General features: G+C 44.1%; 2 protein-coding genes across 3 annotated transcripts; both read left to right on the top strand.

The window, feature by feature from the left end:
- The first annotated feature begins 2441 nt into the window (after window positions 1-2441).
- pofut1 (protein O-fucosyltransferase 1) lies at window positions 2442-7745 on the top strand. Its single transcript, XM_047601717.1, has 7 exons — window positions 2442-2783; window positions 3354-3475; window positions 4243-4425; window positions 4618-4730; window positions 4820-5012; window positions 5101-5343; window positions 6910-7745. The coding sequence occupies exons 1-7, from the start codon at window positions 2645-2647 to the stop codon at window positions 7102-7104; spliced, it is 1188 nt and encodes a 395-aa protein (XP_047457673.1). The 5' UTR covers window positions 2442-2644; the 3' UTR covers window positions 7105-7745.
- A 397-nt stretch (window positions 7746-8142) lies between these two features.
- Window positions 8143-17359, top strand: kif3b (kinesin family member 3B). 2 transcript variants are annotated; one of them, XM_047601706.1, is made up of 9 exons: window positions 8143-8338; window positions 9879-11395; window positions 11524-11625; window positions 12269-12391; window positions 13097-13215; window positions 13307-13423; window positions 13531-13636; window positions 14919-15130; window positions 15308-17359. In XM_047601706.1, exons 2-9 carry the CDS (start codon window positions 9992-9994, stop codon window positions 15411-15413), a joined length of 2289 nt encoding a protein of 762 aa, XP_047457662.1. In that variant the 5' UTR covers window positions 8143-8338; window positions 9879-9991; the 3' UTR covers window positions 15414-17359. The 2 variants fall into 2 exon arrangements, with proteins under 2 accessions (XP_047457662.1, XP_047457655.1); XM_047601699.1 differs by having other exon boundaries at window positions 8144-8324.
- Window positions 17360-18574: the final 1215 nt, after the last annotated feature.

Consider the following 18574-nt stretch of genomic DNA (forward strand, 5'->3'; position numbering starts at 1 on the left):
TTATTTTAACTTTTAATCCAACTTTATTCTCTGTTATTGCCACTTCTCTATGGGTGAATATTGGTTAGATGGATCCAACATGGCGCCCATGAAACACGTGACCAGCTCAGAACCAATCAGCATAGAGGGACAGATCAGACGCTACATTCCCTGGTTGGACAGACTCTCTGTAATATATGTCTCTGAAGCCAAAGCTAGTAGAGCTCCCCCTGGTGTCTGGCTGCAGTATATGTCATAAGCTCCACCCCCTCCATGTTAGTGGGCGGGACTTGCAGCAAACTACAGCATAAAAGAAAGATATAATAAAATGAGATTAAAATTAAATTAAATTAAAATATAAGTAACATCTAGTAGCATAATCAAAGTTTACTCGATTAGCATGTGAACAAATGTATTTAAGACATAAAGACAGTTATATATTGGAACGATAGCGATTAACATGAATAACATGGAGTTGTTTGTTACAGAACGGTGAGTTGTTGTACAGGTGGATAAAGTTTGGTTTGACAGATCCCAGTAGCGTTCACTGTGTGAGTTATTCTGAACCGGTCAGATTTATAGAGATAAATCATCTTTTTCAGTCACTGACGGAGTTTAAACATAAATTTTATTTTAAAGAGTCAAAATTAGATAAAACATTGTACTTTTTTGCTGTGGTTTAATCCAACAATGTACCTTCAAAGTGGAATTTTCAGTTAAACGTGAAAAGTTTGTTTTTATTGTTGCAGTTTTATCCTCATGGTTTATCACTTATACACATTCTGAAACACAGAACAGAATGTAAGTTTTTCTTGGGACATATCTACTGAATACGCGTAAATCTGTTAACTGTATCATTAGTGTTTCACTTTTTTATTCCTTCTATTTTCCGTTTTACAGTCTTCCTTTTAAAAGTTTGTTCAGTTTTGTTTTTTCTCTCATTCTTTCTCCTTAAATAGTTTCATTCTCACACTAAAGAACACATCTTTCTGTTTTCTATGTGCTTATCTGGATTATTTGTTTGTGTGTAAACTAATTTCTAATTTTTCAGACTGACTTAATAACAAAAATGTCTCTAATATTATACAGAATTAACAAAATAGGATGTGAGTTGGGGTTCAAGCAGTAAAAGTAAACTAAATACTCATCTTCACTACACCAGACATTAAAGGAAATGCAAACCGAAGACATGGACACAAGGAAGAAGCTGCTGCAGTGTCTGCATAAACAGCATAATACACATGGAAACAGTAGAGGGCAGCAATGCGCCTCGGATGCGTCTAGGCCGCTGAAAGAAGACTGAGGAAAGAAGACGACATGTGGACACACTGGCCATGCAAGCACTGAAGTTTCAAACCATAAGCATGAATATGTCATTAAGTAAAGAGGAGGGAAAGCAATAATTAAGAAACAAGTACAAGGAACATGAATACTGGGACATAAACAACACTGGAAGTCAAAACTGGACTAACCAGGCACGCTTCACAAAATAAGAAAACATGAAACTGGAACATCTCTCAACACTCTGTAATAATATAGAATCTGTCCAACATGCGCTGGTTTGAGAGGAACAAACTGAAAACAACCGCGCAGAAAGCAAAGTTAAGTTTCACTGTAGAGAACAAACCATAAAGATAACAAACCACCTGACTGGGTACCTGAAGGCAACATCTGCCACTTTATGCATATTTGCAATGCGCCATGTCATGTTCTCTTTAATTACTTTGTACATACAGGATATGTGTTTTTTTATATTTTATATATTCTCAACGTTTGCACATTTTGTTCACATTTTTTTGTGTTTACCTGCTGCACCGTAGGCCTGAGGACGATCATTTTAATCCTGTGTTGTGTTGCACGTGTCTGAACTGACAATAAAGTTGAGTTGACTTGACTACTGATCCACACACTCCAGGCCGGTAGGTGGCGGTACTTCACCGTTAAGTTGGTAGCAAGCAGCCAATCAACCCAAAAGAAGAAGCGGTGTACGATACCACTAGATCTGGTATCCATCCGATACCAAGTAAATACAGGGAAAGTAGACTATTGCCGATACGGATACTTTTTTTTTTTTTAAATCTTTAAATAATTAAGACGGAAACGTCATCAATCTGAATCTCAATTAATTTTCATGACCTTTAAGTGTTTTTGTGATTTGCCTTTTGGTTTATTAATCAGTTAAAACCCATTATAGAATAAAGGCAAAGTTGTTCTTGCTGGTGGGGAGAATTTTGTTGTCTGCTGAGATGTACAAAGACAGTAATATCTATTCTATTCTATTCTATTCTATTCTATTCTATTCTATTATAATCAACGTTCATAAGGAAATAGAACAGAAATAGTTTATTGTCACAATAAAAGTTTTCATCCAGGAACAACACAAAATTACTTGATAACAAATATATTAGTAATATATTATCAGTATTCAGAAACTACAATACAGTTATGAAACTAAATCTCTCTCCTCTTTCTTTCCTTTCTTTTTTTTTTTAAATAAACAAAGTGTACAAATTATCACATCAGTTATACGAGAAAAATGAAACCCAAATATCGATGTTAATGTGTTGGTATCGACCAATATCGATACACGTGTTGGTATCGGTATGTGGATCGATCCACCCACCACGAAGAAGCGGTGCGTTCTGGGATGTGAAGTGAAACAACAATGGCGGCCGCTCTACAGGCGATTCGCGGCCTCTCGCTGACATGTCTGCTTTCATCGCTGCTCCTCCAGGCTTGTCGGAGTCTTGGCGAAGGGCTGACGTGGGATGAGAATGGCTACGTGTTGTACTGCCCTTGCATGGGTAACTCACTCTTCGTCGCTAGGTGTTAGCCTTTAGCTGTGTGTAAAAAAGAGAGAGCTAGCAAGTCACAAAACATTCTCTCATTCATGAGGGAATGAGAAACTTTTTTCAGTGCACGGGAGACTTTATGTTGACACATTTAAGAACCTCTCATCTCTCAAAGCAGACGCTACAGTAGCTTGTAGTTTGGGGTGTCCAGACGTCCCCGTTTTGGACTGACGTGTCCCCGAATTTAGTGTTTTATGAATGAGGAAAAACATGTTGCGCGTAGACTACAACAACAGTTATTACGGTAGCCGGATATGAAGCCCTAGTGAGCATGTTGCGCGCAGATTACAGCTGTTACGGTAATGCCTCTATTGCCATTATAGACATAGCAGCTTAAACAGGAATAAGTATTTCAGAATAAATTAAACCGTACTTGCCCCTTTTTCTTCATTTCATCTTGATAACATTTATTTATTTATTTTAATTTCGGAGTTGTAAACGTCTGGTCACTTTACTGTAGTCAGCAGCTAGTCCCATTTGTAGCCTGCAAAAAGAAGCATAAAGTCCACTGTTGTCGCTCAGGTCGCTTTGGGAACCAGGCCGATCACTTCCTGGGATCTCTGGCCTTTGCAAAGATGCTGAACCGAACCCTGGCGGTGCCTCCCTGGATAGTGTACCGCCACCACACTCCCCCATACACCAACGTAAGTACGACCAGTGACGCATGAGCCACTGCCAAGTTCAGTGGACGTTCATTTATCAGAGGGGAAGATAAAGATGTCGCATAAATCACCAACGCCACAGTGAACATCATTATTTATGTGCACAGTGTTGTTTAAAGGTGTTTGCACCCTTCATTTCTGCACAGACGTGACTCAGCTGATTTTAAATAAAGTCCTTAGTGTAGATAAAGACCCAGTCAAACCCAATCAATCAGTTCCTCTCATCATCTGATGCTTCAGAACTGCTTGTGTTCATGGGCTCGTTGTCTTTATGCATGATCCAGTATCCTTCCTTCCTTTCCTTCACTCCTTTGTTCTACCCACCCTCTTTAACTCCTTCTTTCCTTCTTTTATTCTTTCCTTCCTACCTACCTTGTTTGTCCAAACCAGGACACAGAATGAGACTTAAGTCTGGTCACATTAATGGAAACATATCTGGAAATAATGGACTTGAAATTAACTAAATTAATCTTAGACGTCAACTTACTTTTGCAACTAATATGTAAAAATGAATAAACAAATACAGACGTATAATATTCCACTTTCTTTTGCTGATGTTCAGAGTCATTTCTGTGAAGAAATGTAGGATGCATGACATTTAGGATCAGTATTATTAGCTTACATGCTTAAACTGGTAATAATCAGTAAAGTGATTGACGACTGACGCCCATGAAGTTTCTCTGTGAGCCTTTATCTTCAGTTATGTTGCTCTCTCTTTACTTTCCAACCTGATTTTCCGTCCCGTTCAGGTGCACGTTCCCTACAACGAGCTCTTCCAGTTGGAGGCCTTGTCTGCGTACCACCGCGTGGTCAGTCTGGAGGACTTCATGAAGAAGCTGGCTCCTAAACACTGGCCCCCGGAGCAGAGGAACGCCTACTGCTTTGAGAGCGCTGCACAGCGGAGTGAAGACAAGAAATCCTGCCCCATGAAGGCAAGACTGGCGTCCTGCAGAAAACCTATTTAACTGTGTATAAAAATGAGTGTGACTATTAAAGAGCTCATTGGTCTGGTGAGAGTGAGAAATGCTGCCCTCTGGTGGACGAAACACCGCAGAGCTTTATGCTAAATTACTCCTGTTCCTGTGTCACTGCTCTGGACACTGAAGGTTCTACTTTACTTCCAGGACGGGAACCCGTTTGGTCCTTTCTGGGACTACGTTGGTGTGGAATTTAAAAAGTCTGTGTTGTTTGGTGGGATTTCTTTCAGTGCCTACCACCAGCCTCAGTGGATGAAGAAGTGAGTGCATGTGGAGCTGCAGAATTATCCCTCACACAGAATATCTGATCAGTGCAGTTGTTAACATGTGAGCTGTTCTGGTTAAATAGGTTCCCTCCCTCTGAGCATCCGGTCCTGGCTCTGCCTGGTGCTCCGGCCCAGTTCCCGGTGCTGGAGGAGCACGTGGGCCTGCAGCGCTACGTGGTCTGGTCGGACAAGATGGTGAAGGAGGGAGAGGAGCACATTTCCGCCCTGCTGACCCGGCCGTACGTCGGCATTCACCTGAGGATCGGCGTCGACTGGGTGAGATGAGCTTGGATACGAGATCTTAGCCTGATACAAACTCTGTCGTCGGCCACATTCTGAATCTTTTTCAATCCGCCGTTTACAGCAAAATGCCTGCAAACTGCTGAAGGACGGCGAGACGGGGCCTCACTTCATGGCCTCTCCGCAGTGCGTCGGCTACAACCGGCAGACGGCGCTCCCGCTCTCCATGACCATGTGCCTTCCCGACCTGGCCGAGATCCGCAGGGCCGTCAAGCTGTGGGTCAAGAAGACGTCCGCCCGCTCCGTCTACATCGCCACGGACTCCGACTCTCACGCTGCAGACGTCGAGAAGCTCTTCAAGGGAAAGGTGAGTTTAAAAAAGCCAATCATCATCCGCACATACGCAAAGTATGGGATTTATCAGTTTTAAAAGTGTAAATTTAGCAGTGGAACTACACATACAACCCATTATGAGAGTCACAGTGATACAGCAGCGTCTCAGACATAGTGAAGTTTAGTTTATCTCGAGCATTAAAAACAAACAATGAATCATATAGGAATGGACATAAGAAACATAAAAAACAGTAAAAGAAAAACTAAATAAATAATAAAGTAAACATAAACCAAATAAGCCAAACTCTACATGTCAGAAAAGGAGTGAGAGGACGTATAAACTTATTTTATGTCACCTCTTCTTAATAGATCAATAATATATGAATTATTCGCTTCCTGTCAGTATAATAATAATAATAATCTCTATGCTTTATATATATAATATACATATATACATAAATTCATGCATACGATAACTGTAAACATCACCCAGTGTTAGTCAAACACCCTCTTCATTTCTGCACCTTGTAAAAACCTGCTCTTTATATATATTTTTAAAGTGTTTTATATTTGGACATTCCTTCAGATTACGTGATTTAAAATTTTAAAAGGCACCAACGCTGTCCCAGTGCACATCCAGCTCCTGTTTACATCCAGTTCCCAAACAGACGTCACCAATGAGCCCAAATTAAACCAGGATTTCAGGTCATTGCTTGATTCCCGAACATGATTTGGAGCCATAGTTTGACCCACATGGCAATAAAAACCACGCGATGAGTTCAGTTACTTTAACGGGAAGGATTTCATTCAGTCAGTGCAGAAATAATGTCTCTGTTAAACGTTGCTGCATTGATCTGATTCAGTCTCTGGTTTATTTGCAATAAAGTGTTTGTGATGTTGGTCAGATGATCCTTTATTTCATTTATGGATTTAGTTGTGTCTCCTCCACGGCTTCAATCTCCGAAGTTGCTGCTGATCAGGTGTTTCTGAATACCAGTGACCTGTGCTAGTTAAGCACAAGTCATTGTACTTACACACATTTTAAATTTCATTCCTATGACAGAATTTAGAACCTTTTCTACGCACGGTTTGATAAATAGGCCCCAGGTTCCTTAACTGGTCTGGTAGGTTGTGACTCGTCTAACTGGTATTTGTCGCAGTACTTTAAGTACTTCACCATTTGAATTAACGAACCATAACAGGGAGGTGACATATAAACAAGCTTCACTGATGCATTTAACAGTTTGCTTTCTTTTTAGTTCCACTAACTTCACTTTCTTGTCCCCACTTTCTTTTTTCCACGTGTTTGATTTCATTGTTAATTCTGTTAGTTTATTCCCGATTAAATTTCTTTTCAGCTTTCATTTCAGGGCTGAAGTTCATTATTCATCTCTATTTATTCCTCCAGTCTTTTTAAATGGTTTCCTGCTGCAACACTGCACATTTCCCCACTGTGGAATAAATAAAGGATCATGTGATCTTATCTCATAAAATGGTTTACTTTGTATTTGTTTTTAATGAGCTGTTCGTGTCTTTACATGCCTCTGTAAAAGTCCTGCCTTAACCCACGCATGCACGTCTTTCTCCGTGGCTTCTGCAGGTTAAAGTCGTGAGTCTGCAGCCGGATTCGGCCCAGACGGACCTGTACGTCTTAGGCCGAGCCGACCACTTCATCGGGAACTGCGTCTCCTCCTTCTCTGCCTTCGTGAAGAGGGAGCGGGACGTCCGCGGCCTTCCGTCCTCCTTCTTCGGCATGGACAAGCCTGGGAAATTAAATCGCAGAGACGAGCTCTGAGTGTCATGCGGGGGGTCGCCCCCGGACGGTGATGCAGGATGACAGTCACGAGGAAGGCAGAGAGTGTTCAGACACGACGCCACGGTTCATTCGTTATCTGCCAAGAAGGATCATGAGTTGAAGCACAAGGATTTTTATGAAGTGAGAATTGTTTTGAATGTTGTGACGATGCTGCTGCGAAGAAACACTATTTTTTATTTCTAGTTCCTTTTCAGATTAAACGATTGAAACGGTTAATTACACTGCTGTGCAGCTTTCCTTTCCGCCTGCAGCCGTTCCTTCAGCCGCATGGCTGCAGAACCTTTGCTGACCTCTAAGAACCTTGTAAAAGGCAGATTGAACTGTCAGCGACTTCATTTTCCATCTCTTCGCTCTGCTCTCTCTGCCCTCCATTCCAAAAAGAGCACAGTAACTGATCCTCTCAGTGCACACTAATTATAGGGAGGGAAAAGGAGACATCTCACCTCTTTGTTTACCAGGACCAAAAAAAAAAGAAAGAAGATAAACCTGCAAATGCTGCAAATACAGTGTTGTTAATCAGAGAATGTGGACAAATGCATGTGAATGAGTAAAGTGAGCTACTGAATGAAATGTTTTTCTATGTAATTTTATTGCCAATAAAGTAGTAATTATAAATTGTATTTGAAGGTGCTTTTCTTGGCACTGAAGGACACTGAATACACATTAAAAAGATTAGGAAAACAATAGAAGTGACAAAGCAGTTGGTGTCGGATGGATTAAAACTGATGCGTTTGCGTTGTGATTTGTAATGCACGTTCATTATTATTTTAAAAACCTGCCTCCTTCCCTGGAAGCCTGGCTCTGAGTACACTTGGATCAGCTGATACGCTAAGCTACGTTGGAAAAGTGTGCCGAGGCGTGGTTGCCAAGTATGCGTCCGTAAATTAAATCGATAGCATTTCCAAGACGTGTACGTGCTTTTAATGTCATTATTCTCGGGTTATTAAGTGCGTTTTACGACTCTTTAATTATCTACAATAGCTTTGATAACCGAAATTTAAACATTTCTCCGGATGGGAATGTTTTCACGCGTATGTGTTAGGAGGACGTGGTGCTCAGATGTGGCAACCCCGGCGCGGCGAACCGTTGCTGGGATGAGCGGCGGCGGCTAATGGCTGACTGGGAGTTTTGGATTAGCTAACGTTCGCTTCTGGGATCTCTACCGGCCGTTTCCGCGGCTCTTCTTGGGGATAAATACGGTAATTGTGTTAAGGTATATAATTTAAATGTTCAGCGAGTGTTTTGCTTTATGTGTATTTTTGTTTCCGTGCGGCGGTGAGTGCGCCCTGGGGGAGAGTGTTAGCCAGGTAACCAGATTTGTAGCTCAGGTTGCCAGGGTGTTTGCCGTTGCTAGGCCGAGTGTTGTGGTGTCGTCGCGGGCTGCGTTTAACGGGACCCGTCGGTCCTTAGCCTAACGACCGCTACTTTGGACGAACATTTGGTGGCGTTAATTAACACGGCTGCTGTAAATCCCACGGTTTTGCCAGAACTCCTCGTCTCCCAATGACTGTCACTTAGAAAAACTGACAGTCCAACTTTGACTAGCATTTGGTTGGGTAACATAAGGAGCTAATTTGGGGCAGTGGCCCTCAACATCCAGACCAGTGTGTTTAAATGCTAATGCTCATCGAGGAGCCCTGGTAAATATGAGAAGCTTATTTATTTATTTATTTATTTATAGATGTTTTATTTTTGCTTCACAGGAAAATCCACATTCCTCACAGCCACGAGAATACAGCGCATCATTTTACAAAACCAAAACAAACACATGTATAACATATTTCATTATTAGTATTTAGCTTTTATTTGACCAGGAAAAGTCCCACTGAGATTAAAAATCACCTTTTTCAAAGAGAAACCTGGCTCAGACATGCAGCTGTGCATCCACAACACAAAGTTACTGACAGAGACACAACAGGAAAACATACATGCAAATCCCTGGATGACAAAGATGATGAATACACGAATTAAAACATGAACAGACAGTTAAATCAACCTCCGAGACCTTCAACGTTGATGTAAAAACATCAAATGTATATATTTTGTCTTGTTTATGTCTTTATTGGGACAGTACATGTTGATGAACATAAACAGGTTGATGTACAATTAACACAAAACAAGAAATATAGAGAAATTAGTACCAACAACAACAACAACGAGTGGGAGAAAGAGAGAGAAAAAATGAGACCCGCTCCTTTAAGTTTCAGATCTTTTTGCAACATATTGCAGGATCTGATTCAGAAGGAATAACTGAAAGACATTTTACCCTTTTCTATGCTAATTTAAGATCAGATATCAGTAAGATGTGTTGTAACCAGGAATAGTTTTCCATATGCCATGAACTCTCCCACAACATCAAGAAAACAGATTCCACACGGCACCACACATATCCAAACTCACACATTACAGTGTCTATAGTGATTTGATGAGTTGTGTTGGTGCATTTGAAATGAAGGTTTAACATTTTTTCCAGTTTATTGACCTGTACCAGAAGGAAGCAGTATGAACTATGGATTAAGGGGGCGGCTGGGATCAAGTGCGATGGTGTGTGTCTGTGTGCAGTGGCTGTGCTGTTGAGTTGTGAGAGGTTGGTGGTCGAGAGTCCAATGATTTTATCTCCTAATTCTAGTGTCATGAGGTTTAACTCGTGTTGCTGTGTTGCATGTTAAACAGGTGGTAGCTGTGCTGATGTGTGTGATGCATTAACTGTGTGCGCGCCGCTGCTGTTTAATCTCTGGTCACGTCTTTCCCAGCTTGACCAGATGTGGACGTTCCTGTCGGAGAACTGTTCCTGAAGCTGCGCTCGGAAGACGGAGGAATCGAGGGGCGGGACGCAGCAGAGGGGCCGGCAGCTTTTTTCCTCATCATGTCCAAGAGCAAGAGCTCGGAGTCGGTCAAGGTGGTGGTCCGGTGTCGCCCCATGAACGAGAAGGAACGAGCCGCCAAGTTTGAAAGGGTGGTCACGGTCGATGTGAAACTGGGCCAGATTATGGTCCGGAACCCAAGGGAGGCGTCTGCCAGCGAACCCCCCAAAGTCTTCACTTTTGATTCCGTCTACGACTCAAACTCCAAACAGATCGATCTGTACGATGAAACCTTCAGGCCCCTGGTCGAGTCGGTTCTCCTCGGGTTCAACGGGACCATTTTCGCTTATGGCCAAACGGGCACAGGAAAGACGTACACCATGGAGGGGGTGAGAAACGATCCGGAGAGGAGAGGGGTGATCCCCAACTCCTTCGAGCACATCTTCACACACATTTCCCGGTCCCAGAACCAGCAGTACCTGGTGCGAGCGTCGTACCTAGAGATTTATCAGGAGGAAATCAGAGACCTGCTTTCCAAGGACCAGGCCCGTCGCCTGGAGCTCAGGGAGCGGCCCGACACCGGCGTCTACGTCAAAGACCTCTCGTCGTTTGTCACCAAGAGCGTGCGGGAGATCGAGCACGTCATGAACGTGGGCAACCAGAACCGCTCGGTGGGCGCCACCAACATGAACGAGCACAGCTCGCGCTCGCACGCCATCTTCGTCATCACGGTGGAGTGCAGCGAGCTGGGTGTGGACGGGGAGAACCACATACGCGTCGGTAAACTGAACCTGGTGGATTTAGCCGGTAGCGAAAGACAGACGAAGACCGGCGCTCAGGGAGAGAGGCTTAAAGAGGCCACTAAGATCAATCTGTCACTTTCTGCTCTGGGAAATGTTATATCGGCTCTGGTGGACGGCAGGAGCAGCCACATCCCGTACCGTGATTCGAAGCTCACACGTCTGCTGCAGGACTCCCTGGGCGGCAACGCCCGCACCGTCATGGTCGCCAACATAGGCCCCGCCTCCTACAACGTGGAGGAGACCTTGACAACCCTGCGCTACTCCAACAGGGCGAAGAACATCAAGAACAAACCGCGCGTCAACGAGGACCCCAAGGACGCTCTGCTCCGGGAGTTTCAGGAGGAGATCGCCAGGCTCAAGGAGCAGCTGCAGAAGCGCTCGGTGAAGAAGAAGAAAAAGAGGCAGAGGAGGAAGGCCGGGGAGGGCAGCGACGGAGAGGACGGAGAGGACGGAGAGACCGAAGACGACGATGAAGACGGGGAGGACAGGGGGGATTACTGGAGGGAGCAGCAGGAGAAGCTGGAGAGGGAAAGAAAGGCCATCATGGAGGATCACAGCCTGGTGGCGGATGAGAAAGCTCGGCTGCTTAGGGAGAAGGAGAGAAAGATGGAAGACTTGAGGAAGGAGAAGGAGGCTGGAGAGATGCTCGCAGCCAAAGTTAAGGTATGTTAAGGTTAAGATGTTTATATATAAGACACACAAGGTTGTGAAGCTTCTCTGAGGTCAAATATCTTTGCATTTTCCTCTCGTAAAACCTGGAACCTATTTTAACGTTTCTTTTTTCCGTGCAGGCGATGGAGAGTAAACTCTTAGTTGGAGGGAAGAACATCGTGGATCACACGAATGAGCAGCAGAGGATGCTGGAGCTGAAGAGGCAGGAGATCGCTGAGCAGGTACCACAGACAGACGCAGTCTGAATGTCACATGCTGCTACGCTAATGCTAATACGTTCCCAACGTACAGGACGGTACTTTTTAATGCAGGACGAGTGTTAGCTTGTGTTTTCTGCTTCAGTTTCACCTCACCCTAGATATTTACTCCAGTCTGAGAAAGAATCCTTCATCCTGACCTTTTACAAACCTAACATAGCAAATGATGTGAGAAAATAACCAGCAGGAAAAAAATACAATTAGCTCCATGTCGTGATTCTCCCTTTAACTGAATCTAAGATAAAACAATTAAATTGAAACTTTGAGTTTCAAGGTTTCCACATTTGTGCTTTTATTATTCATCCCTGGATGAAGTTCTGGCTTCATTCAGGTGACTGATCTTGAACTCTGTGCTCCTGGTCTGAGATCAGTTGTGTAGTAGTTGCCTCTAGGGTTCATGCAAAGTGTAAACTGTCATTAACTTTCTTAATATTTGCTTTAACGTTTACCTGCTGACTTCACTCAGATGCTGAAATGGCTGCAGGAGTAGATTAAACTACCATGCAGTGTTGAGTTAATACTGTGTTTGCCGGTAGCAGTGTCTGGTTTTGGTTTTAGGACACACTTAAAGTTGTGACTATATAAATATAAATGTTTGTGTTTGCAGAAACGCAGAGAGAGAGAAATGCAGCAGCAGGTGGAGAGTCGTGACGAAGAGACTCTGGAGCTGAAGGAGACGTACAGTTCTCTGCAGCAAGAGGTCGACATCAAAACCAAGAAGCTGAAAAAGGTACCGGCTCTAATGTCTGTGAAGATTATCAGTCAGATTATCAGGGCCCAGTTTATCCAAAAAACAAGCTGAAACAAGAAGAGCTGGACTCGTGTAGAGATACATGAAGACATTTCATCCATCTGGTCACTAACACACTTTATTCATGTGAGTTTCACTTGGATGTAGCATCTTCATGGAACTCTACTGTCCAGTTGCCTTTGTCTCAGCTTGTTTTTTGGATTATCAGTTTATAAATGAAGAACAAAGGAGGCTGTGAGAGCAGAGCTCAGCCCTCAGACACTGGACTGATCTGTGCATTGGTCATTATTAAGGTTGAATACTGGTTTCAGCGTGTGGAATAAACATGGCAGCAGGAGCACAGGCCTGTACAAGGACCACACGTAAACGGATAATTAAATATTGATAACGAAATTACTGAGACAGCTTCACTATCGACCTGCAGCAAAGAGCACACGGCAGCTTTATTACGAGGCAAAGAAATCCTGTGTCTGATTTACACACATGCAACTACTGAAGGCTGAGGCACACACGATGCTCCACCAACATAAAGCTCTTAAATCAACATGATGGTCTGATGCTTGGTCCTTCAGGTTTAATGTCTTACGAGCACTAAGTCAGATAAAAACATTCTAAGGCTGGATGTTTTATGAGTCCCTCTCATCACGGCAGCTTCGGTTTCCTCTCTCCTTCTCCGTCCTCTAGCTGTTTGCCAAGCTGCAGGCGGTGAAGTCAGAAATCCAGGATACGCAGGAGGCCCACATCAAGGATCGCCAGGACCTGGAGCAGACCCAGAACGAACTCACCAGGGACCTCAAACTCAAGTATGGACCTGACAGGAAGCTCGGCCGATCAATACCACGTCTATTAACCCGAGCTCTCGGTTTTAATCCCTCCTTTCCTCTCTGCTCTCAGGCACCTGATCATCGAAAACTTCATCCCATTAGAGGAGAAGAACAAAATAGTCAACAGGGCTTTCTTAGATGAGGAGGACGAGCACTGGAAGATGAAGCCCATCACACGAATAGAGGAGTAAGTTACAGAGTTCGGTGTCAGCTCAGCCTGTAGTGACACAGCAGCTCATTGCTTTATAGTTCGCTGCCCTTAAATCTGTGTAATAAACCGTCTTCACTCTGCAGCGACCATCACATGATGACCAGGCCTCTGTCTGCAGTCGGCTACAGGAGGCCTCTCAGCCACCACGCCCGCATGGCCATGATGATGAAGCCCGACATGAGATACAAAGTCAGCTCTTCCTCTTCTTCTCTTCCTCTTTTAACTGGTCACTTCACCTAGCTACTAGCGTGTTAGCTTCCCCTTTTTGTCTTCAGAGCTGCTCTAATTCTTCATGATAGATTCATTCCTCAGACAGTTTGACACCAAAGCACCGTGATTAGTTCCTAACCCACATCCATGACTCGTTATTCTGCTGGAAGCAAACTGGGTCACATCGTGCTGAACAGAAAGGCTGCGTTTAAAGAAGACTGAGCAGTTTCCTACATTTCTGCATAAAAATGACCCAAAACGTCTGGTTGATTTGTGTGTTTGGGTTCTTTTCCTCTGCTTTCAGGACTGATGTTGAAGTGGCTGAAGTTATTTTGATGCAGAAATGTAGAAGGAGCATAAAAACCTTAAAGCAGTACTTTATATGAGTTATTATATTCTAGTCATTGGTCTTTTGGTAATGAACATTTAGACAAAATAAAACTCTAGACTGGAGACTTGTCCAGGATTTACCCTGCGTCTTGCCATCTGGGATCATGGACAGATACATGTGGACTCTGTGTGGGGGGAGGAGGCTAAAGCGCCGCCATCTTGGTCCAGGGCCGTCAGAGGCAGCGCTGCATGTAAACTAACGAAGGAAAGAGGACGGTTTGATGTTTAAAAACGTCACAGATGCAGCTGAGATACACGGAGCATGGATTTGTTGGATGTTGGTTTAACTTCCTGAATACAAATCATCACCTTCCTCAAATAATGTAAAGGTTTGATGATGTTTCTGAAATAAACCTCGAAAGAACAGACAGCACGATGAAACAAGCAGCGTCTGAACATCTAATAGATCTAATTATAAATGATGGTGGAATTATTTTATTATTATCTCTGGCTACTTTTCTCATATTTTAAGTTGTTCCAAAGACACTATTTTTAGGAGACAGTAGTTTTTCTGGTTTAGTAATGATAGAATTACACTTAAATACAATATATACTCTACAAATAATGCTTTAAATAAAGACCTGAATGTTTTTGGGTTCCTTTCGTTCTATTTATTTATTTATTATTTATTCTATTTCTCTATCTATATATCTATCATCTGACATAAATAGCTTATAACAATAGAGCGATTTAACTTAAATAGTCTAGACACAGACTTCCTCTATAAACTTATTACACTCAGGAGCGAGCAGCACTGAACCAAGATGGCCGCCCTGTAGGCACAGTCAGCATGGCGCCTGTGTCTGTGTCTGACTATGGTTACAGAAGATGAATGAATGAATACTCTGATGTCTCGTCTGTCGTCCCTCAGGCTGAGAACATCCTGATGGTGGACATGGACCTGCCAGCCCGGACCACTAAAGTCTACCAGGAACCGGTTATCGCCCCAAAGGTGGCGGCCGCTCTGGAGGACGCTCTCAGAGACGAGGACGAGATTCAGGTAGACGCCTCAGGCTTTCACAGCAGCTTGGGACCAACGCCGCCCGCCAGCGCCAGCGGAAGCCTCAAGAAACCAAAGTCTGGGTAAGACCGCGACCTGTAGCTCCCCCCCCCCCCCCCCCAGCCGTCCAGCAGGACCCTGAGTCAGAGGACAGAGGACACGTCCTGCCGTCCGGCTGGTTGGTCGGGGAGCAAAGATTAATATTTAGCTCTCATTCAGACACACTGTTTAACTTTCTGCCCTCGTTTTCTGTCCCTCAGTCGACCGAGAACGGGCAAGAAGTCGAGCACGCCCACTTCTCCGTTCAGCCCCTCCAGCCCAGGATCCCCTCTTTACCCACAATCCCGTGGGCTGGTGCCCAAGTGACAACCTCTCGCACCTTTTCCCCCCCGTCCGGGCTTAGAGAAGACGTCTCAGACCACAGAATCTGTTAAGACTGAAGCTGCTTTCTAGGTTTTAACTGTAGCCGCTCCACTGTCGACCCCCCCACCACATCCTCCCCCCCCATCACAGAGACAGCAGCCACGCATGAAGCCTCATATCACGCTGTTCTTAATGTTCATAAACCAATCAGAGGCAGGATTCAAACCTTCATTCATGCAGGTGTGAAGACACGTGTCCGTCTCTGTCTCTGCATGAATACAGACTCGTTCAGTTCACGTCAGACTGCACCGTCTTTGACGTTTGATGTTTTCTGTCTTAAAGGAATAAGTTGAACATTTTGGGAAATATTTTACCTGCTTTACGCTGAGGGTTAGATGAGGACGCGTCTGCACGCTGGTTATAAAGCTGGAGGAAATGAAAACAGGTCCAACGTGCAACTCCCCCACACGCCTCAACCACTACTTGTATTTATTCATGTACAGACTGAGCTAGGACGGACGGACGGACGCAGGCTTGTTTCCAGTCTTTACACCAATCTACCTCCTGCCGGCCCCGGTTTTCTGATGAGCGTGCACATTTCAGAGAGACAAAACCATGACGTTTCCTCAAAGCTGCTCTTTTACCGCGCGGCCGTAAACGCTGAGACCCTGTTACCGTCAGACAGACTGTTCTTCTTCCAGAGGCACGTGAGGCGGGAGGCGGGAGGCGGGAGGCGGGGGGGGCGGGGTCGATGCCGGAGACCAAACACCGCGGACGCTTCCCGGGCCTTCAGCAGGAGACGTGCCTCAGATTCATCAGGGTTCCACGGTGCCTTAGCCTGCGTCCACCATCCCTGCTTCCTCGTTCCACATGCGTGTGCACACACACCTGTCAGGATGGGGTGCACCCCCCCCTCCCATCCAACCCCCCTCCCACCCCAAAACTCTGAGTCTTTCAGGCCACAGCGAAGGAAGGCAGACATTTTTTTTTTCTTTGTTCGGGACTTGAATGGATCTGAATACACAAACCATTCCACGTGAAGCCTCCGGGTGGTATAATATGCAGTTTTACTCCCCCCCCCCCTGTCGCCGTTCAGCCTGCCCCCCCCCCCCGACTGTGAGATGCGTACTGTTCGCTCGCTGCTACTGTAGAGGCTTCCCCAGCCCACTGTGACATTTTAATGAGCCTGGGTCAAGCGGCTGAAGACGATCTTAAATCCGTGCGTCGTCGTGTCCGTGTGAGAGTGGTCGAGCCGTTTGACCCGCGCCTGCATACTTGTACGTGTACTTGTACTTGTGGTGTGTATTTAGATCTGTTAACGATAAATGTGGACTTTTGTATCGGCAGTCCTCCGTCACTTTCAACACACACATGGGTTTCCATACTGAAAAAAAGAAAATCTAACTTATTACACTCTTTCATTTTTTATATACAGATGTAGATATAATTTTTTTTTATTCTGTTGTTCTTTAAAATAGTTTTATTTTTCAAGCGCTGTAATTTAATGGTGAGATGTTTTATTTTGTTTGTCGCGTCTCCTCTTTCTCTCGCGGGTCCCGTTCGACTCACGGACCCGGGAGGAGACGGGAGGATGGATTCGTGCGACAGTATTTTCCGCGCTTCGCCGTACATTTCACTTTGTTAAAAGTTGGTCTTCAGAGCGAGACCCCGACGGCCGCGGCTCGCGCTGTGTCGTGAACCTGCCGCATGACTTTAGCACGCTTTCGTTTGATTGTGACAGTATTCACCAGGCGTAGGACTCTGGGGAAGCAAAATGTGAATGTCTTAATTTAAAGTGAATACTCTTACGTCCGTGTCTCCTAGCTACATCACTGGATCTTTGTGACCAACCTTTATGAGCTGGTGTTATTTAATAGCCAAATGATGATTCTCGCTGGTGCACTTCTGGCTTTTACTTGCTTTTCATTATTAAAGACAAATCAACAGTACGACACTGGTGTGTGTGTTTATTTATTTATTTTCCAGGAGCTTATACGTGATCCTGCATATGTTGGGTTGATTGTAGCCAGGAAGTAAACGTATAATCACTGTAACACGACCACTGTCTCAAACCCTGAGGTCTCTGGCTGCTGGTCAGTCATTGGCTGACGTGTCCACACAGGGACACAGGGTTTCTGTGGGGTCTAGAAATGTATTAAAAGTTCATAATTGAATTCTGGGGAGTTGAATTATCAAAGACCCTAAAAAGCATCAAAAAGTCTTATCACATCTTAAAAAAATAAAGATATTTTTGAGGTAAATTTTGAGTTTGAGTCCAAAAACACTGAAAATACTGTGGATGCGTTTGTGAATTGAACCTTTTTTCAAGCGTTTATACACTAAATGCACTTTTCAAGCTTTGCCTTCAGTTTATTCTCTCGGCCTATGTGAAGTCTGTTGTATAATAATGGTCTAAAGTCTTTATTTTAACCTAAAACTGTTCAGTTAAATGGTTACAGTGGGGTTTTAAAAAGTATTGAGAAGAAAAGTGGAAAAAGTCTTAAAAAGGTATTGAAAAGAACTTCAAGATTCCTGGTTAGACCCTGGTTGAGCTTCACCCTCTTATGTCCAGAGAACACGGAGGAGGTTCTGACCCATGAGCCCTGTCAGGAGTTCATAGATGGAAACTCTTAGGATTAGTTTTGTTGTGTTGATTCCTATTGAACTGTTTTACTCATCCACATTATTGCAAACATCACTCAGCTAAATAAGAAGAAACAAGTCCACCATTGCTTTAAAGTCAATTCAGAAGGTTTCAAGAACTTTGAAAGTTTCGTCTTCCAAGAAGACGAAAACTTCGGACCAACAAAACAAACTGTGTCGAGACACAGAGCCTGAAACACTCCAGAGCGAGCGCAGAGGGGACAGTGGCCACGAAAAAAGTCTCTGTGAACATGAAGACGATGAACCCAGATGAGCAGCTCTGCAGATCCATATCTGCAGGATAGTTCAGCGTCACCGGAGTCAGTCTTAACTATAAACTTTATTTTAGGAAGGTTCTAAGCCGACTCCTGAAAGCAGAGAGGGCGACTGCCACCTGAAACCAAAGAGAAGCTGGTGACAAATGGATCAGAGGAACCTCCAGACTGAAAGGTCTCTAACACATACAAGCTACAAGAACTTGGCATACAGCAATCAGACATAACATTATGACCACCTTCATG

This window comes from Mugil cephalus, chromosome 1, assembly GCF_022458985.1.
Source record: "Mugil cephalus isolate CIBA_MC_2020 chromosome 1, CIBA_Mcephalus_1.1, whole genome shotgun sequence".
NCBI lineage: Eukaryota > Metazoa > Chordata > Actinopteri > Mugiliformes > Mugilidae > Mugil > Mugil cephalus.

Bases quoted from the DNA above. Each gene is read 5' to 3' on its own strand.
- pofut1 (XM_047601717.1), top strand. From the start codon at position 2,645: ATGGCGGCCGCTCTACAGGCGATTCGCGGCCTCTCGCTGACATGTCTG. The intron at 3,476-4,242 runs GTAAGTACGACC...CGTCCCGTTCAG, and splicing joins ACACTCCCCCATACACCAAC to GTGCACGTTCCCTACAACGA. The intron at 5,013-5,100 runs GTGAGATGAGCT...CGCCGTTTACAG, and splicing joins TGAGGATCGGCGTCGACTGG to CAAAATGCCTGCAAACTGCT.
- kif3b (XM_047601706.1), top strand. From the start codon at position 9,992: ATGTCCAAGAGCAAGAGCTCGGAGTCGGTCAAGGTGGTGGTCCGGTGT. The intron at 11,396-11,523 runs GTATGTTAAGGT...TTTTCCGTGCAG, and splicing joins TGCTCGCAGCCAAAGTTAAG to GCGATGGAGAGTAAACTCTT. The intron at 12,392-13,096 runs GTACCGGCTCTA...TCCGTCCTCTAG, and splicing joins AAACCAAGAAGCTGAAAAAG to CTGTTTGCCAAGCTGCAGGC.